Genomic DNA, 23062 nt, shown 5'->3' with positions numbered 1-23062 from the left:
TTGAGAGGTGAAATGACTGATTTGATTGGTGGGCTGGAAGGATAAACTGGGCATGGGTTCCCTTCTCTTGAGGAGCCGGCCTGCCCTCAGCACGCATTTTTCTGTGCTGCTCCCCACACTAGGTACAGAATCAGGCCCTGCCTGGGCAAGCTTACACACCCACACGGCTGTCCGTGCTGTCTGTAGCTGTAGACTGTTTAGATTGGTAGGTGCCAGATCCTAAGGTGTTAAATATCTTGCATATTACACCAGTATATGGTGATACCTGCCTCAGTTCAGCTCTGCCTGGGTCACTATAGATGAAGTTATCTCATCGCAGGATATCTTTAAAATTAGGAAGGAAATTTGCCTGCTGATAAAAGTCATATCCTCCAACGCAGCCTTTTATTTTGGTCTCCTGTCTGCTTCATTCTTTTGTCTTAATTTTACTGAGAACTTGGCAAAGAGGGTTTCTATTTATTGTCTTCCTCAGACCCACAATGTATTATGCATGGGCTGTGAATATAAGGGATAAAACAGAAGAGTAAAATTTGGGGGAGCAAAATAAACATATGATATGTGGATTTGTGTGTACACAAACACACACATATATACACAACACACGTATGTATTTTAAGATACGTAACATATTCACATGATTCAAAAAATTAAAAGAAGGAGGTGTAAGGTAAAAAAAAATTATGCCCTACGTGAACTTTACTCCTGTTTTATAGATTTTTAGAAAAGATATATTTGCCTTTGTCTTATGCCTTTAAACGGAAGCATTCTTTCCAAAACAATTTATAATAAGCTTTTTTTTTTTTTTTTTTTTTTTTTTTTTTAAATATTTTATTTATTTATGGCTGTGTTGGGTCTTCGTTTCTGCGCGAGGGCTTTCTCTAAGTTGCGGCAAGCGGGGGCCCCTCTTCATCGCGGTGCGCGGGCCTCTCACTATCACGGCCTCTCTTGTTGCAGAGCACAGGCTCCAGACGCGCAGGCTCAGTAGTTGTGGCTTACGGGCCCAGTTGCTCTGCGGCATGTGGGATCTTCCCAGACCAGGGCTCGAACCCGTGTCCCCTGCATTGGCAGGCAGATTCTCAACCACTGCGCCACCAGGGAAGCCCTATAATAAGCTTTTAAAAATAAAAATGAGAAGATTGCCTTCCAAAAAATAAAAAAGGAAAAATATAAGGAGAAGAGGGAACCCATGTACACTGTTGGTGGGGACGTAAATTGTACAGCCACTGTGGAAAACAGTATGGAGGTTTCTCAAAAAACTAAACATAGAACTACCATATGACCCCGCAATTCCATTCCTGGGTATATATCAGAAAAACCCTAACTCAAAAAGATACATGCACCCCAATGTACACAGCAGTGTTATTTACAATAGCCAAGACATGGAAGCAACCTAAGTGTCCATCAGCAGAAGAATGGATAAAGAAGATGTGGTGTACACACACACACACACACACACATATCCACATATATACATATACATGCAATGGAATACTACTCAACCGAAAAAAAGAATGAAAATTTGCCATTTGCAGCAACGTGGATGGACTTGGGAGGCTATTATGCTTAGTGAAATAATAAGACAAGTACTGTATGTTATCACTTATATGTGGAACCTAAAAAATAAAGTAGTGAGTATAACAAAAAGAAACACACTCAGATATAGAGAACAACCTAGTGGTTCCCACTGGGGAGAGGGAATGGGGAGGGGCAAGATAGGGGGAGGGGGTTAAGAGGTACAAACTACTATATATAAAATAAGTAAGCTGCAAGGATATATTAGACAGCACAGAGAATATAGCCAGTATTTTATAATAGCTATAAATGGAGTTATAGCCTTTAAAATTGTGAATCACTGTGTTGTACACCTGAAACGTATATAATATTGTACATAAAACTATACCTCAACTTTAAAAAACGAAAAAAAAGAAAAATATAAGGAAAAAAGCCGCTGGTCGTCTCACAATGCTAGCCCCTCAACTAGTCTCTTTTTATCTTATTGTCATTTTTGATCAACAGATTTTATACATTGCTGTGTTCATTGTATTATTACTTCCTCTTAGTACCTAAATTTCACCTTGTAAATGACTATGTTATATCACATTTCCATTCTTAGGAAAAGTTAATTTAAATATGTAACATTTCAGATAAGTTTTGAGGAATTCACTTTGGGAATTTGATTTTTCAGAACCCGGACATTGTAGGAGTCTGTGAATATGTAATCTGGTTTATTTGCAAAGGTGTTTTAATTGGAACTGGGTGCATAGGCTATATAGAGGCTTTTGTTGCCAATGTCAGTTGAAAAATTGAAAAGTGCAAACCTAGATTGGGGTCAACAAATTGTTTTCCTGTAAATACTCAGGCAGCTTGAGTCCCAGCAGCACTGCCCTCAGGGGGCTGAGGGATGAGGGCTGCCTCATGAATCAGGATGTGTTTAAGATGCAGCACAAGTGCTGCCCCCTAACGGTGGCTGCTGCTTTACATGAGCAGGTTTCCTCTATGGGAAAGGGCACCACACAGTGCAAGATGAATTGAAAACAACTTCCCAGACAGGCTGCCTCTCCCGAGTGTGGTAGGTAATAGAAAGACACCACTAGCTTGGCAAATGGATCAGATTTTAAATGTGCTTTTCAGAGGTCTTTTGGTGCCAGTGTGAGGCAGAGTGGATTCTAGAGGGTGGGAAGTATGCCTGTTAGGATGGCTTTAGGGATTCAAATCTTGAACATTGGCCGGTTTTTTAAATCGTTTTTTTCCTATCCTGTCATTGCTTATTCTATAGATGCTGCAGAAAACTTAGAGCTACTGAGATGCACTGGGTGGAAAATGTAGAGTAACTCACTAAAGATAGTCAAATAATGAACGGAGTAATGAAGACTCTTCGTCCCGCCTTTCACCCAGTCCTAACTACGGTATCTCATATCAAGCGTGATCACCTCCAGTGACACAGGGCTCAGTGTCCCCTCTGCATATTCGGGAACCTGTCGCCAGCCTACCCTTGACCCAGTATAAGCTGGATTGACTCTGCAAGAGGGTGTTCTTTCTAAAGCGAGGTCCTGGCCACATCCGTGAAGGACTTGCAGGAGAGCTGAACAGGTCCAGTCACCATGACCCCAAGCAGGCAGTGGAAGAGAAGGTCGAGGGTCCGAGAGGCAGAGGGCGAGGCCCTGCAGAGAGGGTGTGGCGTGTCCACGGCCTTCTCCGCAGGACAGGGGCGGGGATGGGTCCCAGTGCGGGTGCACCAACGCAGCCCGCTGGGAGCTGACAGCTGGGTCCATGTGATGAGTTAGCGCCCAGGCCACACTAGTGGCGCCCTTGCGTGTTCCCCTGCCCACCTCGGGTCAGGCAGGGCTGCTAGTAGAGAGAGGAGTCGTCTGTGAGAGGAGAGAGGGGCACATCACTCCCCAGCTTGCAGACGTTCCCAGGACCACTTCCAGCTGCCACCAGAGTAGCAGCACCTGGAGCGCGAGCCACCGTGATGGTGTCCCCAGCCACTGAGCCTGTCCCGTGGGTGGAACAGAAACTGGCGCCTGCCTCTTAGCTGGAGAAGTCTGAAGGCAAAGGCTGGGTGAGAGAGGGCGGCTTTGCCAGCAGCCTGCACTCGGACGGCTGCCCGGGGCCAAGCAGAGGCCTCCGGAGGGAGCTGCACGAGTCGCTGCCTGTGGGGCCCCGAGATCCAAGTGCAGGGCAAAGGGAAGGCGGCAGAGCGGGCAGGGAGGGGCGAGATGGAAGCCTTCGGCCAGAGTGCGTCGTCCTTGTCAGGGGAAGGGGCAGTGCACTGGTCCCCAGGCGGTGTCCTGAGGCCCCCCGGGTGCACTCTGGATGGAGAACGCGAGGACCCGCCCCGGCAGGGGCCACCAACGGCCAGAGGGCAGCCCAAGGAGCCTGGCTAGGGAAAAAGCAGCTTGCCTTTTTCTCTCCTGTCGGATCCCCGCCCTCTCCCACCTCCCTTTTCCATCCCGCAGTGAGCAGGACTGCGGGGAGGTAAGGGGCGAAGCGCAGGAGGAGTGGAGCCAGGAGAGTAAAAGAATCAAGCAGGCCGCCGAGGCCAGCACGGCCGGGGGAGGGAAGCTGTGTGTTAGGGGTGGGAAGACAGTTCGTCTAGGTTTTGATCAGACCGGCCGGAGCTCTTTTTTTTTTTTTTTTTTTTAAACATCTTTACTGAAGTATAATTGCTTTACAATGGTGTGTTAGTTTCTGCTTTATAACAGAGTGAATCAGTTATACATATACATATGTTCCCGTATCTCTTCCCTCTTGCATCTCCCTCCCTCCCACCCTTCTAGGTGGTCACAAAGCACCCAGCTGATCTCCCTGTGCTATGCGGCTGCTTCCCACTAGCTATCTATTTTACATTTGGTAGCGTATATATGTCCATGACACTCTCTCGCCCTGTCACATCTCACCCCTCCCCCTCCCCATATCCTCAAGTCCATTCTCTAGTAGGTCTGTGTCTTTATTCCCGTCTTGCCACTAGGTTCTTCATGGCCTTTTTTTTTTTTCCTTAGATTCCATGTATATGTGTTAGCATACTGTATTTGTTTTTCTCTTTCTGACTTACTTCACTCTGTATGACAGACTCTAACTCCATCCACCTCATTACAAATACCTCCATTTCATTTCTTTTTATGGCTGAGTAATATTCCATTGTATATATGTGCCACATCTTCTTTATCCATTCATCTGTCGATGGACACTTAGGTTGCTTCCATGTCCTGGCTATTGTAAATAGAGCTGCAATGAACATTTTGGTACATGACTCTTTTTGAACTATGGTTTTCTCAGGGTATATGCCCAGTAGTGGGATTGCTGGGTCGTATGGTAGTTCTATTTGTAATTTTTTAAGGAACCTCCATACTGTTCTCCATAGTGGCTGTATCAATTTACATTCCCACCAACAGTGCAAGAGGGTTCCCTTTCCTCCACACCCTCTCCAGCATTTATTGTTTGTAGATTTTTTGGTGATGGCCATTCTGACCGGCGTGAGATGATATCTCATTGTAGTTTTGATTTGCATTTCTCTAATGATTAATGATGTTGAGCATTCTTTCATGTGTCTGTTGGCCATCTGTATATCTTCTTTGGAGAAATGTCTATTTAGGTCTTCTGCCCATTTTTGGATTGGGTTGTTCGTTTTTTTGTTATTGAGCTGCATGAGCTGCTTGTAAATCTTGGAGATTAATCCTTTGTCAGTTGCTTCATTTGCAAATAGTTTCTCCCATTCTGATGGTTGTCTTTTGGTCTTGTTTATGGTTTCCTTTGCTGTGCAAAAGCTTTGAAGTTTCATTAGGTCCCATTTGTTTATTTGTGTTCTTATTTCCATTTCTCTAGGAGCTGGGTCAAAAAGAATCTTGCTGTGATGTATGTCATAGAGTGTTCTGCCTATGTTTTCCTCTAAGAGTTTGATAGTGTCTGCCCTTACACTTAGGTCTTTAATCCATTTTGAGTTTATTTTTGTGCATGGTGTCAGGGAGTGTTCTAATTTCATACTTTTACATGTATCTGTCCAATTTTCCCAGCACCACTTATTGAAGAGGCTGTCTTTTCTCCACTGTATATGCTTGCCTCCTTTATCAAAGCTAAGGTGACCATATGTGTGTGGGTTTATCTCTGGGCTTTCTATCCTGTTCCATTGATCTATATTTCTGTTTATGTTCTTGGATTGGAAGAATCAACATTGTGAAAATGACTCTACTACCCAAAGCAATCTACAGATTCAATGCAATCCCTATCAAACTACCACTGGCATTTTTCACAGAACTAGAACAAAAAATTTCACAATTTGTATGGAAACACAAAAGACCCCGAATAGCCAAAGCAATCTTGAGAACAAAAAATGGAGCTGGGGGAATCAGGCTCCCTGACTTCAGACTATATTACAAAGCTACAGTAATCAAGACAGTTTGGTACTGGCACAAAAACGGCCGGAGCTCTTTAACGGCCAGAAATGACAGGCAAGCTCCATCGCGCCTCGAGATGCCGTCAGGGAGTGAGGGAGAGACAGAGCTGACAGAGCGCCCAAGGCAGTGGTGTGAGAAGCAGAAGCCTCTTCTTCACGGTGCTCTCCTGAGGCCGCCTGTGCGCTACACTGCTGGATGGGGGCCAGAGAATTAAGTAACCTCTGTTGGAAGGCTGCTGTGTAGGCTGCTAGGTAGGCCTTGAGATTTAAATGATGGGTACATCCCGGTCCCACAAAGCACAGGCCCACAGCCAAGAAGCCGGCCCTGGGAGTCATGCAAGACGGACGAAATGTGACAGAAACAAGACAATTCCTTTGAAGTCATTACTTACAAATCTTGATATCAAGTGGTTTTCTTGCTCTTCCCTGGATTTTCTTAAAAGTAGAATGGAAGAGGGAAGGACAAGTTTAAGTGGTAGAAAGTTCTGGTTTCATTAGATCAGATTACTTGAAGGTTTCTTGGGACTTTGATTGAAGATGGTAAACAGGTGTTTTCAAGTTCTTATAATAAGGTTTAGGCCAGATTTTCTAAAATAGTTTCATAGGAATTTTTAAATGTTGAAAGTATTATTATCTCAGGAAGATATGATTAAGTTTAAACTTTAGTCTATTTTCCAGGTAAACTGAGAAATCTAACTGCCTAGTTTACTCCAATATTGGTTTTTTAGAATAATTTATCATTTTTATCAGGAGAGGCAGAAGTCTAACTCAGGCATAGTGTTCTCTTTCCGAGTAAAATGATGTAGGGCACGGAATGGATTTCTTCCTCAGCCTAATTATTCAAGGATAAGCCTTGTGATCTAAGAACGAACAACATGCTCTTGTATCCACGGTAAGGGGATTAACGGTCTCGTGCCTGTTAAACAGCAGCCCAGCTCCTATTTAGTCCTTTGATTTCCAGAAACAAGAGCCCCATTCTTCCCACCCTAGTTGGCCCTGTTTGGCGCCACTGATGAGAAGTGGCAGTGGAGCCAGTTCTTAGACAGTTACCTTCAGACCAGGGCTCCCCACACTTGAGGAATGGGAGTGGACATTTCTACCCTTTTAGTGATTTGCTGACAGAAGCAATTGTATATGTATAAGTATTACAGCTTTGTGAAGCAGTCGGACAAAATTATTATTCCAGTGAATACAAAGAATTCCATCAGACCCATCTATATTTACAAATCTTGAAAGTGTAGGTTTGCTGTTTAGCTGTGCTAATGCCATTTCAGTCATTTATTTATTTATTTTTATTGAGGTATAATTGACAGATCACATTATATTAGTTGCGGGTATACGACATAATGATTTGATATTTGTGTGTATTGTGAAATGATCACCTCAGTAAGTCTAGTTAACATCCGTCACCGTACATTGTAATATAATTTTTTTTCTTGTGACGAGAACTTTGTAAGATTTAGGCATTTCAGTTTATTTATTACATCAAAACGTACTTTAAAAGACATGTTTAGTTCAGTAAGTGCTGTTGGCTGATTAATTTTTCATTTTGTGCAAATCTGAGAGGACATTCAGTGTGGTCACATTTAGAAGAAAGGGCATGGAAGAAGTTACGCTGGTTGGACATAATCTATCACTGGAAGGAATCTGCATCTTTTGGTCGCTAAGTAAATCATCTACTGAAATCTGTAAATCAGTCTTCATGTTACTTCCTTTAGCACCCACTTTCCTTACATGTACACTTCCTCTTGGCTACCTCTATCTGCACTATATTCAGGAGTCTTCTTATACTAGAGAGTTGTCTGTGTTATGTTGTCTGAATATTTGTGACTGGGGAAACAAAGTTTTAGGGAAGTAATCTCCCTCCTTTCCTTTCTCCCTTTTCTATTATTGCTGTGCTGGCTCAATTTACTTTCTCAGTTACTCTCTCTTGGAATAATGTGGAAACAGTGAGTAACAACAATGGAGCTCATTACTCCGTTCTGTTAGTTCATTCATCCATCTATTCATATCACAATCACTGAGTGCCCACACGGGCCACACTTCAGGAGTACAGGGCCGCACAGTACAGGGTAGCCTTGGGCCTTGGCCTCATGCCCCAGGGCCCAGAGAAGTCTTGTGTTGCAGATGGACAGAGTGTTTGATAGGCTCCCAGGGAACGCTCAGCTGATAAAATTGAAAACGGTGCTCGAAGCTTGGAGACTATGAAGTTCTACTGTGGGTAGAAATTAGAGCCCCTCCTGACAAAGACTGTGGACAAACCACGTGGAATCCAGAAGCCCTGTGCCCTCCCCTCTGTCCTGGGTCTGTTCTCCGACGGAGCATGGAGTCTTGTGGGCAGACTCGGGCATCGCGGGAGTTTTGGCTCCCACTTTGGTTTTAATCTTCTGGTGAGCTCACACCGTGACCTTGATCTTCAAGCGTCTTAATAGCACTAAACTCCTAGACCCGGCACTTATGGGCAGGATCGTGGCATCTAAATGCCCTTGCAGTAGAACTCTTTTCCTAACCCTCCCTAACCATAGTGGCTAATCATTGTTAGCTCTTGGTAAACATCTGTGAGTGAATGAAGCATGCTTAACGTCCTGGCTCTTAAACCAGGGGCCCGTCTACTGGGCTGCAGTGGACACAAGCAGACGGTGTCCCACCCACCGTTTCTCCCTCTTGTTGCACCTGAGTCCCCTGGGCGGATACTCCCACGGTGAAGGTGGCGGGAATGGCCACAGTAGAAGGAGCTCCCCACCGCCTGCATTTTATCTCTTGTTGGACCTCAGTGTCTTACTCTTGTGGTAGCCAGGACATCCGTTAATTTCCCAAAGGATCATCCAGACAAGGAGGAAGCCCCAGCCCACGAGGGTGTCTCCATCGTCCTATGCAGCCTCTGCCTTGCAGCTGGCTCCAGAAGCAGGGGTGTGCTTTCCCCTGGCCCTTTCCCCACAAGCTCGCTACTTTAGGAAGTGGGTTTACTCGTTACCAGTTCAACTGCCTAGATCGGAACAAAATGTAAACACATCTCTGTAGTTCTGTTTCTGTAGTTGATATTTGTAGAGCAGAAGCTTACTGTTTTGTGTGCTTAAAATCTTTGACTTACTTTTCCTGGCCAAACCATCATGTAGGCGGGATACTTACTACTCTTCTATTGAGGAAGACCCTAAGCAGTTAACCGTACCCTCGCTGACACACGAAGGTCTCAAGCCCTTTCTAGCAACTCATGCAGGGTGCAATGCCTTGTCTCATGTCTAGCAAGTGGCAGGTAGTAAACTTCAAAATAAAAGCTTGATTTATAGAGTTTCAGCCCAGGATGTTTTGTATGTAACAGTAACTGTCTCCATTGAAAATGTTGAGTTTAATATTTTCAGCCAACAATTTTAATGTTTTGGACATCTTTATTTCTAAGTAGATAACGTATTTTCCTTTTATTTGCTGAGGTGCTGTGTTAAAGCATGAGTTACCACCCAGTGGAAACACGGAATGTAGGACTTGAATTCGTAGTCAGGGATAGTGGGTTCCATGGTGATGGGGACAGAGAAAGCGCTTGGGCCACAGCGTGTCGATGCAGCTGTGTGCATCCCTCCTCCTGCCTTGGTTTCTTCATAGCACATCTCACCACCTGTCAGTGTGTACGTTTATTTAAATGTTTACGTTCTGTCTCCGCCCCCTTAGAAAGCGTGCTCCATGGGAGGGAGAAGGGACTTTGGTATGTTTACAGCTCATTCTCTGACTCTCTGAAGGGGAAACCTTGAAATTCATGTTTGAACAGTATTTGAAGAGGCTTTAGATGGAAAGAACAATACAGGCAAAGTGTCCAAATGACCATTTACTTGGTTTCCGGCCCCCTCTATTATGCCAGCAATACTACTTGGTATTTTTCTTTTCGTTTATATAAATGGCTTGTGCTACCCATAATATGCCACTTCCCATCTTTTTCATTTGACAGTGTAGTTTTGAGATTTACCTTTTTTAAAAAAATGTGTAACTCTAGTTCCGTAGTTGCCAACTGGGGGTGATTTTTGTCCTTCAGGGAGTGTTTGGCAATGGCTGGAGACATGTTTGATTGTTATTACTGGAGGAGGTCCTGATGATATCGAGTCCGCAGAGGCCAGGTTTGCTTCTAAACATCCTGCAGCGCACAGGGCATCCACATCATAGAATTATCTGGCCCAGACCGAACAGTGCAGAAACCCTGGGCTCTTTCTTTCCTTTAATCTGTGGAATAGTAGTCCCTTGATAGCAATACCATATTTACTTTATCCCTTCCCCTGTTGGTGGACATTTAGGTTCTTCCAATTCTCTGCTCTGACAAAGGGGGCTGCGAAGAACATCCTCACCAGTGTGTGTGTGTGTGTGTGTGTGTGTGTGTGTGTGTGTGTGTGTGTGTGTGTAAGAGTGTTTCTGGTGGCCGCACTGTGTTCTAGGAAACACTTCCAAATGCCGCTTCAGAAGGGCTGGACCCATGGACACCCACAGCACTGCCTGGGATTCCAATTCTCTGCATCATTTCCAGCATTTGATATTTTTTAACTTTTCAATTTTTGCCAACCTGAAGATGATAAATGAGTAGCTCATTTTAAAAAACCGCATTGTCTGATTGTTAATAAGGCCCAAAACATGAGTCGTTCGCACCCCACAGCATTCTGCAAAATGGGGGATATGTTTTTGCCAAGCACACACCACTTCATTTTGTTCATCTCTGTGTCTTTGAAAAAGGCACATTCTGGGAGACCAGCCTTGACTGTTTCTGCCAGTAGAGGTCGCTGTCCCTCAGTGGCTCTCCATCAGTGTCAGGGTGCACCGCCCGCCCCGCCCCCTCCCCCCCCAACATCTGGCAGTGCCTGGAGACACGTTTTATGTTTACAGTATGGATTATCTACTGGCACCTAGAGGATAGAGACCAGGGATTTTGCTAAAACCCTACAATGCAGAGGTCTGCACCCCACAAACAAAGACTTGTCTGGCCCCAACAGAGCCAGGGTGGAGAAACCAGCATGTGGATGAAATCCTAATGTTTGAATCTTTGAAAGAAAGACCATGACAATCTCTAGGATAATGAAGCTATTTTAGTATTATTTAAAATAAGAACAACCTTTAAACCGTATAAAGTGGGCAATAGGGGAGAAGCACGCCTTCCTGAGAAGGGTCTTCTCAGGGGCAGAGGCAGGAAGGGTGGGTGGGCAGGAGGGAGTGAAGGCTTGGACGTCAGCAGTGCTTCCTCAGGGCGGGCTCTGCAGGTAGGAGAGGTGGCTCTGGGGCTTGGCAGAGCCCCTGGCTGGAGTGGAGGGAGCTGGCCTGGCGGTCCGTGCCAGTGACTCAGGCAGGGGTAGGGCAGGGGTCAGCTGGGTAAAAAGAGCTGTGGGTTTGAGTGTCAGGAGGAGGTGGCCTTGGCTCTCAGGACTCAAGGGGGACGTCAGGCTGCCGGAGGCCCAGGCCCGGGAGTGCTGATCCGCTCCCATCTCTCCAGCGAGGCTCTGTGACTGGGCCCTGGGTGGGTGGGGGCCTCACAGCAGGGTGGGCGGCAGACAGGGAAGGCTCCGGCAGGCCTGCTGGTCAGGCCGGGGCTCAGTGTCCTCTTCTCGGAGGCTGTTGTGCCGGGAGCAGAAGCTTCTTCTCAGAGGCCCCGGCCTGGGCACAAAGGCAGCGACCACTCCACGCCTCCACACGGGCCGGAAGGCCGATGGCCTGGGCTCGGGGCTCTGCCTTCTTCTCTTGGGGTCGGGGGTCTCAAAGCTGAGAGGCCCGTCGAGCCGCCTTTTCCCATTCCCGCATCGGCTGAGGGCCCTCGGCACGGTCTCCTCGGCACAGGGGTCCGGGGACTCCTGGCTGGGCGGACACGTGTAGAAGCTGCCTAGGCTCTCGGGGAGGCCGGTACGGATGTTCACCGGGCTCTGCGTGTGGCGGCAGTGGCGGGCGTTCCACTGGGACCTCATCATGAAACTGTTGCCATGGCGGTTAAAGCCCAGCCCCGTGAAGGTGTGGAGGGGCGGCCCGCCGGGAAGGCGCCTCCAGGCCTGGAGTACCGAGGACCCGCGGACCCGGTAGTGGCGCCAGCTGCGCAGGGCGGCGGGGAGCGGGACGCTGCGGATCCAGGGCCCGCGCTCCCGGCGGCGGCGGCGGCGGTAGGACAGGACTTGGCACCGGTCCCGGCCCAGCGGGAGGCAGGGGCCGCGGGCGGCCCGGTCCATGGGGACCATGGGGACCGGCGCTTCCGGGCGCGGGCTGGCTGCGTGGCCTTGGCCATGCCCAGGTACCTGCTCAGGTAGCTGCCCATGCTCGCGGGTCGGCGGGGTTGGACCTTCGACGGGCTTTGGCTTCTGGGCGGCCCCGAAGTCTGTAGATGCGAAGCTTCCGGCGCTGAGGCGACCGTTGGCATCGGGGCGTGGGACGGCTCGTGGCGCGTCGGAACCTCTGGGCACGAGGTCCTGCGCGGGCCAGGCCAGCGCCCCGCGGACTCGGGGCCTCGCGGGGCGCCCCTGTGTTCTGAGCACAGGGGATCCTTCAGCTCCCGCTGCTGGCCCAGGCGCTTGGCTCTGGGTGGAGGGGGAGCCCTCCACTTTTTGCCCTTGACATTTAAAGGGAGAAAATATAATAATTTGTACCAGGTCCTGAAAATTACAGAAAGTTGACTGAAGGGCACTCTCTTTCATTATTGTAAAAATGAACATAATGCACTTGAATGCTCCTTTAAGGAAAAAGAGTGAATTTACTTGTATTTCTACAGAGGCTGTGTGTTTCTTCTAGAATGGTTGCTCATGTCACTTTTTGCAATTTTGCTTATAAGGACATGGTGAAAGCCGTTCAGGATTTATGTTTTAGCTACGACAACGCTGGTTTGTTGTGGACTCTCCTCTTATTTTCTACGTTCATACATTTCATACATTAATATATAGATTGTCTCTAATCTGAACACTAATGCCATTTCTTTCTTGTCATTTCTACTGGTGATCCAGGTATACAGAGTTGAGTGAGGCACATTTCCAATTTATAGTTGGAAGCAGGTACCCGCAAAAACAGTGTTCAAAACCTGCTGGTAAATGTTACAGCACTTCAGTCTGGAGGTCTGTTGTTGGGCCGACCCCAGTTACTGGAGTAGGAGAGGGGTGGAAACAGTGGCCAACAGAGGAAGCAAGTCCTCGATCAGCAGATTTGTCTGGTTCTGAGAGGTGGAAGGCTGAATGAAGAGGACATTAAAAGATCCTGATGAGGAAACACAAAAGGGTTTTGTGTCAGAGAGAGAGGCCAAGAGTTGAGCAAACAGGGATGCTGTCAGCTAACAGGTGATGAAGAATGAGATACCTAATGCCCTCTACTGAGCCATTCCCTTTTTTGTTTCATTTTTGGTAGATTCCTTATTTTAGGAATGATCCCCAAGTCTATGATTTTGAAATAAAGGAAATTTCCTATATTATTTTCTTCTTACTAAGACATTTCTTCACCTCTTAAGATGGTAATAACACCAGAGTGGAATATCTAATGCAATTTGGTATTATTCGCTCATAATGTACTTTTTTTCTTCTCATCATCTGCAGAATTTCCCACGTCCTACTTTGCAATGTAACCCAGCGGGTGTCATTCTGGTTTGTGGTTACCGATCCTTCAAGGAATCACACCCTTCCTGCTGTTGAGGTACAGTCAGCCATAAGGTAATCACCGCTAAATATGCCTTCCACTGGTAAATCAAGTTATTGATTAATTCAGCTGTTTTCGTAGATTTTGAAGACTTCTCTCTCTGGTTCACAGTGATTTATTTATTAAGATGTCAAAGGTTTCATTTCGTTACTTTGGAATAGAGATTAGTATAGATCAGTGGTTCTCATCCAGGCGCAGTTTTGCCTCCAAGGAGACATTAGACAATGTCTGGAGACATTGTTGTTGTACAGTGCTGGTGACAGAGTAGGCAGAAGTTAGGGACGCTAGTTTACATCCTCCTGTGCTCAGGATAGCACTTCACAACAAAGAACTATTCAACCCCAAATATCCATTGTGCTGTGGCTGAGAAGCCCTGGTTTAAACATTAGCTAAGAAGGTTTATTACTGTCTTCTTTTGGCAAGAACACCTTGTACGGCACTATTGTGTGATGGTTCATTATATGCCTTCTCGAGCCCGAATGCTTAGGTGTTTTTTGTTTTTTGTTTTATGGAAGTATAGTTGCTTTACAATGTTGTGTTAGTTTCTACTGTATAGCAAAGTGAAAGTCTTTACCTTTAAAAGATAATTTTTTGAAAAAAAGGTAAAATCACGACTTTCATACAAATTAAAAATAAATGCTATCAAAGATTTTATTATCTTATTAGTTAATGAGGGAACTAGTAAGACGTTAAAACCAGTTTAAAGGAGACTTCAAGGCAGCATGCAAATGCAGGAATTGAAGAATGGTGATGTTTATTTATTAAAAGATACACCAGTCTATCCGTTGGCAGTGCTCCACCAGACACAATTCACCTTGATTTTCTGTGGACAAGAATCATTTACATTGTATCAGTTCTCTCCAACTTACAGATATGCAAAATAACTCAAAAACAATAAAAGGGGGAAATTGTCCAGAAAGGTAGACTTGCAGGACACTCAGTCATATTTTTCACCCATTTGAAGTTTTACCCATTTTTTCCTGACAGTTCCCCTCCTCCTCTCCTTGGGATTGTAACAAACTTTCAGAAGTGAAATGTATTCTTTTCTGCACAGAAGCAGAGGAAGCAGTTTGTTTTTATTTCAATTAATGTGCACTTTATGTGTGTCAAAACTTCAAATCCCACACATGATTGGTGCTGGGCAAAGGTATATTGGAAGAATGAGTTCACAAAATAAACTATTTCCTGAAAAGGAATGAAACAAAGTTCACTCTTCTTACAAAGGATTTATTTACAAGTTACTGAAATGCATATTTTTCTCGTTACCAAAGAGAAATATCTAGTGAAAGAACTCATCTGCTCTTTGTAAAATATTAATGTTTAAGATAATGAGTGTATAATCAAATGCCAAATGTTTTTGTGTGAATAATCATCTGTTTCCCTTGCTGAAGCAAAGGCATTGAGGCTCTATACCCATGGGAAATGAGTTAACAAGGTTTTCTTTGTTTTGTTTTGTTTTTTTAATAAATAAATAAATTTATTTATTTTGGCTGCATTGGGTCTTCGTTGCTGTGTGCAGGCTTTCTCTAGTTGCGGCGAGCGGGGGCTACTCTTCGTTGCCGTGCACGGGCTTCTCATTGCGGTGGCTTGTCTTGTTGCGGAGCACGGGCTCTAGGTGCGCGGGCTTCAGTAGTTGTGGCACGTGGGCTCAGTAGTTATGGCTCACGGGCTCTAGAGCGCAGGCTCAGTAGTTGTGGCACACAGGCTTAGTTGCTCCGCGGCATGTGGGATCTTCCCAGACCAGGGCTCGAACCCGTGTCCCCTGCATTGGCAGGCGGATTCTTAACCACTGCGCCACCAGGGAAGCCCTAACAAGAAGGTCTGAGCTAAATTGTTTCTGCACTTTTGCCGGTAAGAATACTGCTAAGAGCCACTACTTAGGGAGTAAGAATTAGGAATATTGTATTTCATGAGAAAAGGGATTTTATTCAAGCCCTGTGACGAGGGAGGGCTACAAGGAAAATGAAGGCACTGTGGTTAAACCAGGCTTCAGTTAATGTGAGGAGGAGGAGTGAGTGTTTAGGGTGAAGGTCAAAGATCTAGATGAATATGTTCACAACAAAATGTCTGTTTCAAAGGCCCTAGTAGAAAGGGCTATTGAGGGGGTGAGGATAGCCAATAGAATGGGAATTTATGTCCGGGAATGGATAGGGCTCATCAGGATTGTATGAAAATAAAGGAAACAATACCAAGAGGGAAGGATAGAGTGAAAAGAAAGGAGATGGTACCTAGAAGGCAGGTGGTAGGAATTTCAAGGCTGAAGAACCTATGTGGTTGGGCAAAATAATGCTAGTTCCACCCAATGCTTGCATAATATTTTCTGGTTCACAAGGCATGTTCTGATGCATCTGTGGTATTTAGTATCAACACCAATCATTTGTGAGCTATTATTATTATCCCTGCTTTATAAATGAGGAAATTGAGGCTCAGGGAGATTAATTGATTTGCTCAGGTCACCTAGAAAAATAAAGAGTGACAACTTGAACGCAGGCATGCTGCCAGCACATGCAGTGATTTCCCCCGCCCCCCCCCCGCCCCCCCCGGTCTGCTAGAGTATCCACACCTGTGGAATTAGGCGAGGGGATGACAGACCAGTTCTAAGATGTCTGCTTTTGATCTGTTTTGAGGGACTGGCCTTATTCAAGGCCAATCTTGGCTAGAAGATATCCATGGTGATTGACGCCTCTTGGGGATTTCAGTGGTAGATGGAGATATAGTTTGTACTAAACTAGAACTTCTTATCAGCCTGAGTGCTAACCAACCAGGTAGACAGAATGAGAATGCAGAGCAACTTTTCACTTTACTCTGTTATACCTTGGTAGTGGGGTTCATTATTTTGTGGGAAGGTTTGTGTTATCGTGTTAGCAAAATTAGGTTACGAAAAAAGAAAACATTCCATAGTTTGATAAAAATTGCATTGAAATTATCCCCTGTTGCAGATTTCCTGGCTGGGATTCTCCTTCACATTTATGAATAATCATGCCTCCCCATAGATTTTCATTTGCTAAAGGAGGTCTTTCCTGATACCCTGGTGCTGGTCTGCAGAGATTCTCCAGCTTTTACTCTCAGGTTCAGGATCAGTAGTCACCAGCCACATGTGGCTCTCAAGCACTTGAAATGTAGTTAGTCCAAGATTAGATATGCTCTAAGTGTAAAGTACACACCAAATTTCAACAACTTAGCACAAAATAAAATGTGAACCAACTTAAAATTGATTACATGTTGAAATTATATTTTCTTGGATATAGTGGGCAAAATATATATATATTTTTTAAAATATTTATTTATTTGGCTCTGCTGGGTCTTAGTTGCGGCACAGGGGAGCTTTAGTGGCAGCATGTGGGATCTTTAGTTGCGGCATGCGAACTCTTAATTGCGGCATGTGGGATCTAGTTCCCTGACCAGGGATTGAACCTGGGTCCCCTGCATTGGGAGCTCAGAGTCGTAACCACTGGACCACTGGGGAAGTCCCAAAATATGTTATTAAAATTAATTTTCCCTGTTACTACTTACTTTTTTTTTAAAACGCAGCTCCTAGAAAATTTGACATCACACATAAGGTTCACATTATATTCTGGTTTCAGTGCTGCTCTAGAGGTTGTTGAAGTCAGCTTGTCTAGTGTGAATTCAGTAAAGGCCACACAATATCTCCAAGAAATCTCCTCATCTAATTTGCAAATTCCAGTTAGAAATTTAGTTTCAGTCAAATAAGTTTTTGCTACCAACCCCTCCCTAACTGCCACCAACCCCTCCCTAAGTGCCACTACCACCAAAAATACAGATTTTCCCTGGGGAAAGTAATTCATTTACCTTCATATTTTTCTAGGCTTTTGGACTCCTAAAGCACCATTTACTTTAGTCATATGGAACTACTTGCAGCTGACGCAACACATCATACTACATACCATGTCTCCAATTCCTATGCTCACTGCACACTTTGGTCTAAAGAACTCCTACTTGTCCCTCAAAGCGCAGCTCAAAAGTTGCCTTCTGGGCTTCCCTAGTGGCGCAGTGGTTGGGAATCTGCCTGCTGGTGCAGGGGACACGGGTTCGAGCCCTGGTCTGGGAAGATCCCACATGCCGCGGAGCAACTGGGCCCGTGAGCCACAGCTGCTGAGCCTGCGTGTCTGGAGCCTGTGCTCTGCGGCAGGAGAGGCCACAGTGGTGAGAGGCCCGCGCACCGCGATGAAGAGTGGCCCCCGCTTGCCGCAACTAGAGAAAGCCCTAGCGCAGAAACGAAGACCCAACATAGCAATCAATCAATCAATCAAATAAATAAATCTTTAAAAAAAAAAAAAGTTGCCTTCTTAGGAAAGCAGCTCTGACATTTTACTACGATGTACTTACCCCTCTGCTGTGCTCCCACTGTGCCCATATTTACCTCTTGCACTGTGATTGCACTGTGATTGTGGAGGGACTGATGGGCCATTCTTCTAGACTGTAAGCTCCTTGGGGTATTTTTATTTCATTTTGTATCTCCAGCACCTAGCACAGGATCTGGTACTTAGTAAGTTTCCAGCAAATGTTTGTTGAATTGAATGAAAAAAAAGATCAAACTGATGGATTTGCAGCTGCTCCCGGCTTCGTGTTCTCTTTTCTGCTGCTGGTTTTGTTTTTTCTTGTCATATTTATCACCCACTTTTTGCATATTATTTTATCTTTTCAGGCTTTTGGTATTTATGTAAGGCACCTTAAATAGAGTTCTGTCATTTTAATCTAGATACTGCCTCTCAGGAAATAAAACATGGTGGGCAGAGCTCAAAGCTCAAGACTTCCAGTTACTTCTAGGACATTATCAACAATGGAGGGCAGTAGTACATAGAGAAGCATCTTTCTGGCAACCAGCACTGCCACTTATAGACAGAAAACCACAGCATGATTGTCCTCATCAAACTGTCTGTTCAACCTGAAGTCTCCTGCTAGGGGGATGCTCTGTTTATAGAGATAGTTATAATCATGGGGAGATAGGGCTATACCTTCTGTTTCTAATGTTTCTTCTGTCTTGTTTCATTTGTTTTTAATCATCATTGTATTTTAGAATGAATAGGAACCGGATCAACAATGCCTTCTTTTTGAATGACCAGACTCTGGAATTTTTAAGAATTCCTTCCACTCTTGCACCACCTACTGACCCATCTGTGCCCATCTGGATTATTATATTTGGTGTGGTATTTTGCATCGTCATAGTGGCAACCATGCTATTGATTTTGTCAGGAATCCGGCAACGTAGAAGGTAAGATATTTAAAGGGAGTGATTTAAAGAGCATTTTCTTATTTACTCATGACTTGGAAAAACAAGGAGAGGATTTTCCCCTAGCTGAAGAAAATGCGTTATATCTGAAACTGAAAAAATTGGTGATTTTTCAAAATATCACTTATGCTCTTGTTTTTGGAGACTTTTTGGAGTCCGTGTCCCTTAGTTAACTATGAGTCCTTCCATTACTATCTTTCTTTCTATTCTACACCATGTGAATGTTTTATATCTAGAGTTGGTTTTAATATCTGGGTTATGATTTTGTAAGCTGGATATACAGAGCTAAGCAGACTTTTTGGGTAGGCAGAGTTAATCTTTGCTAGTCATCCACCTCCAAAGACTAGTAGTTCCATAGTCCTTTTCACGCCTCCTCACCTTGGCCTGCCTCTTCCGGCGCCTGCAGCCGCCATCTTGTACTACACACTTGTGCGATGTTTTATATTCCGTCCCTTTGATGGATGCTCTTCCCTCCAGTGCCTGTGATTTTATATAGACCCGTGTTCTTCACAGTGGCCTTTGAATCAACTTCCTGCATCAGAATTGCCTGGAAAACTTGTTTAGAATATAGGTTCCTTTGCCCTACCACAGACCCACTAAAGTCGATTCTCTGAAGGAGGTGCATTCTTTTAATTGAAGTTTAGTTGATGTACAATTGAAGAAAATATGTTTTAATGAATATCTAGGCTATTCTAATTCACTTAGTTTCAGAGCTTCCAATTTAAGTACTTACATTTAGATTCCCACTCCTGGAGTTCATTTAGCTGGATTCTGGGGCACATGCAAACTTTGCTGTCTAAATTATTGGTATTAGAGAATTTCAGACCAGTGGGAGAGTTATTTAGGTAGAGAGGAGACAAGATTTCTTAGCACAATGAAAGGAGAAAATAATTTTGTTTGCAAGCACCTCTGATCCAGAGGGGAAGTGGAGAGAGTCCTCAGCTCTTCAGTAGACACTCTGATGCTTCTAAACCTTCCCTTCTGATACCAAGGAAGAGGAATTCTGGTAAGTGGGAATCACAGGCGTACACATTGGTTTTCAAAAGGGTTGGTGCCCACACGGGACATGCAGGTTGTGTTTGGCCAAGTGTGTGATTGACTAAATGTTTCTCCTGAGACTTTCTGCTTTACATATGGTTCACCCTGGTTATTAGCAGAAGGTAATCATTTTAAATTTGGGGCTTTATAATTTTTTTCACAAATGGTAAGTGAAATGCTATGGAATAAATGTGATTTATGTGTAGTGCCCAAATTAAGCTCAAAGATTAAGATCAAGTTGTACTTGCTTGCTTTTCTTGCTCTTGGCATGGCACATAATGCTGAGAGTCTTGGTACAAATTATTAATCTGTTTTGTTTTGTTTTTCAGAATATTAAGAAATATTCTCTTGCAGTATTTGAATACCTATGTTTAATAGTTTTAAGTTTTATATTAATCCTGAAATGCTAGGATTCTATGGTTTCCAACAATTGTAACCTTTGTGAATTCACGCCATCTCCTTGGTTCCCAATTTCCTCACTAGTACAATATGGTGAAGGAGGTAGAAGAATGGGCTCTGGAGGTAGACTGCTTGGATTCAAAGTATTTATTGCCTAGACTCTGCTCTTGTATGTAATCCATTAACTGTATGGATATCAGGAAATACAGTCAATGAGTCAGGGAAACCAAGCTCAAGAGGATATAATTTGTGGTGCTAGAGTCAAGTTGGTTAAATTTTTCTTTACTGTCTGTGCATAGATAACTTTGCTCGAGTGACAGTGAGGTATATTAGAAAGAATTAATTTGCTGGGATCAAAAGAGTTAATAGAACTCTTGAAGTAGTGCCTGGCGCTACTGCTGTTAGCTGTTACTGTTATTTTATTATCCTGCCAGTTGCTGGTCTTTCAGCTCGTTAGTGCTGGGATCAGCTATCTCTTCCTTCTGAGCAGATTCTGCAGTAATATAATAACTGAGCGTGTAGCATCATAATCTGTTACCTGAGAGAAGGGAGGCTGTTGTCACAACCTTGCCTTCACAAATTTAGTTCATGTTCAAACCAGGAAACAGATGGACAAATCTCCTGTGTCAACCTGGAGAGCATCAATAATTAGCAAATAGAGTCAGGACAGTTATGACAGCCTTCTGAAGAGAAATTGATTTGTTGGGTTTTCCATTTGTTACAGAAAAAATTTGGTGGGTTTTTCTTGGGCAAAGTATTGCTTCAAAGGTGGGGAGAGGGTGCAGTTCGAAGTGGGGAGAGCCCTGATCATTGTGATGAAAGCCTTTTCTAATTGTGGAAAAACTAGGAGTTGCCCCTGAAAGCCTTTAGTGTTGAGGAAGACAAAGATTTGTTCAAGAATCCAATTCATACATTAGATAATAATAAACATAGTTTGTGTGATACAAAATCTTAAACCTAGAAGACCAGGAGGGACCACAGGGTCATCTGAATCACCATTCTGCTTCTGCAGAGAAGAGTGCCAGTGTCATCTAAGACATGTGCATCTTTATACCTACTACTGAAGAAATTTCTCAAGTAAAGCTTTAACTATTCTGTTAGCTGTGTCAATAACAGCTTTCCATTGACTGTTCAGAACCACTGGGTGGAAAGTATGCAGTCACTGGGGGCCCAAACTAGGTGAACTCAAATACTAGTTATACCCTTTAGCTGCGTGACCTTGGTTGTGTCATGTAATTTCTGTGGGTCTGTTTCTCCATCTGTTATAGGGAGATAATGTCTCACAGGACTTCCATGAGGATTGGGTGAGAAAATGTGTATAAAGTACCTAGGTTATAGTATGTACTAAATAAACAGTAATTATTATTATCCAAGATGAGCTTAACCCATTTCTGTGATTAAGGGATGCTGGAAAAAGATCTCTTTTCCATCCAGATATTGCCACCATACTGCAGAAAATTTTCCAGTTCAATGGCTTATTGCTTGAGATTTTATTAGTTAACAAACACCTATTTTAAAAGGCAAGTGATCTTATTAGGCCTGCTGTTTAATAGTGGTGGACTGACGAATCAGCTCTCTAAAAAAAAAAAAAAAACCTTGATTTGTAGCATTTGCTGACTTCCTATCCAGTCTGAAATTTCTGCATGTTTGAGTCACCTCTAGCAAGCCTGTACCAGCCAGTTTCAACACGCCATTACAACTGCCGCCTCTTCGTGAAATAATTCGAGGAGGTTGCTTCTCTATTACCATCTAGTTAAGAACTGCAGTTTGCGGAATTGAGAGATTTGTTGAAGGAAAAAAGTTGGAAAAGTCATTTTTTTTTTCTTTTGGGGAACGATTAGGGAGTTGGGTATGTGGGAAGACAACCAAGATGAACTGCATATACTTGACAGTGATGTCTGTACTAGATCTGTGTCTAGCCCCAGCCTGGAAGTGGATATTTTAGCTCTCTGGTCGGCTTTATGGTAATGGTGATGATGGTGATGGTGATAGTGATCACTGTAATGGTGGGGGTGATGTGATAATGCTAATGGTGATGAAGTCGATGATGTGATGTGTGTTTTAGTTGAAAGAGCACTGGATCCATTCTCCTGGTTTTGGGTTCCAGTCTCATGCCCTGGCATTTTTTTAGCTGAATGACCTTGATCCAGTCATATATGGAAAATGAGGATAATATTTTCTTAAATAGTTATGATGATGGGAAGACAAAATTGGAGAATACACACAAGTGCTTCATACACTGGGGAGTGCTATATCAATGTAAAGAAGCATCGTCATCAAAAAGCAGTTACAAAGTGCTAATTCTATGTAACCTGGCACTTTGTGCTATAAAAGAAGAGTCACAGACACAGCACAATTTCAGACTTGTATGTATATAGTAGAATTGATTCATGACTCCTGCATATAAATAGACTGTTATAATGTTATTGTCTTAGGAAGGAATCTTAAACAATGATCTGTATCCATCTCTCCAGAAGCCAAGGCCCAGAGAGGTAAAAATATCTTATTCCTTTATTGACCATCCATTATGTGATAGGAGCTCTAGAATGTATCATGGAAGAGACGTACATAGATAACATGGGTGGTCCTTGCCTATAAGGAGATGATAATCTTGTAGTTGTAACAAAGCCAGGTCAAGGACTCAGGACATTGAACCCTAGCTAATGCTCGCAGTTGAGCAGAGTCACTAGTAAATTCACTTGGCTTATTTCTGGTTATATTTCTCTTCCCATAAGGTCAATAGTAAAGGGAAGTGCATTTGCATTTCTATGAATTTTTTCACACAAGGGGCTGGGGCTCAGCCAATATTTTCATATACTGAAACTTCACATTCTTATAGAGTCTCAATTAAGTGAATA

The 23062-nt window shown here is 44.0% G+C and overlaps 1 protein-coding gene and 1 long non-coding RNA gene across 10 annotated transcripts in view; one reads left to right on the top strand and one right to left on the bottom strand.

Annotated features, from left to right (window-relative positions):
- CLTRN (collectrin, amino acid transport regulator) overlaps positions 1–23062 on the top strand; it is a 67606-nt gene that overhangs the window by 15380 nt on the left and 29164 nt on the right. For 7 of the 9 annotated variants that reach the window (XM_082447304.1, XM_082447309.1, XM_082447308.1 and 4 more), the window contains 2 exons: positions 13417–13530; positions 18555–18749. In XM_082447304.1, coding sequence (XP_082303430.1) covers positions 13417–13530; positions 18555–18749 — 309 coding nt within the window. Of the gene's footprint in view, positions 1–13416; positions 13531–18554; positions 18750–19671; positions 19774–23062 lie in introns of all 9 variants that reach the window. The other 2 variants (XR_014258925.1, XR_014258926.1) reach the window with 1 other exon arrangement.
- On the bottom strand, positions 14993–18544 carry LOC309653010. Its single transcript, XR_014258975.1, has 2 exons — positions 17820–18544; positions 14993–17503 (listed from the first exon to the last, which is right to left on the bottom strand). It is a non-coding gene; the product is annotated as an uncharacterized lncRNA (long non-coding RNA).

This window comes from Balaenoptera physalus, assembly GCF_965194825.1.
Source record: "Balaenoptera physalus genome assembly, chromosome: X".
NCBI lineage: Eukaryota > Metazoa > Chordata > Mammalia > Artiodactyla > Balaenopteridae > Balaenoptera > Balaenoptera physalus.
This window is presented reverse-complemented; position numbering and strand designations above follow the sequence as displayed.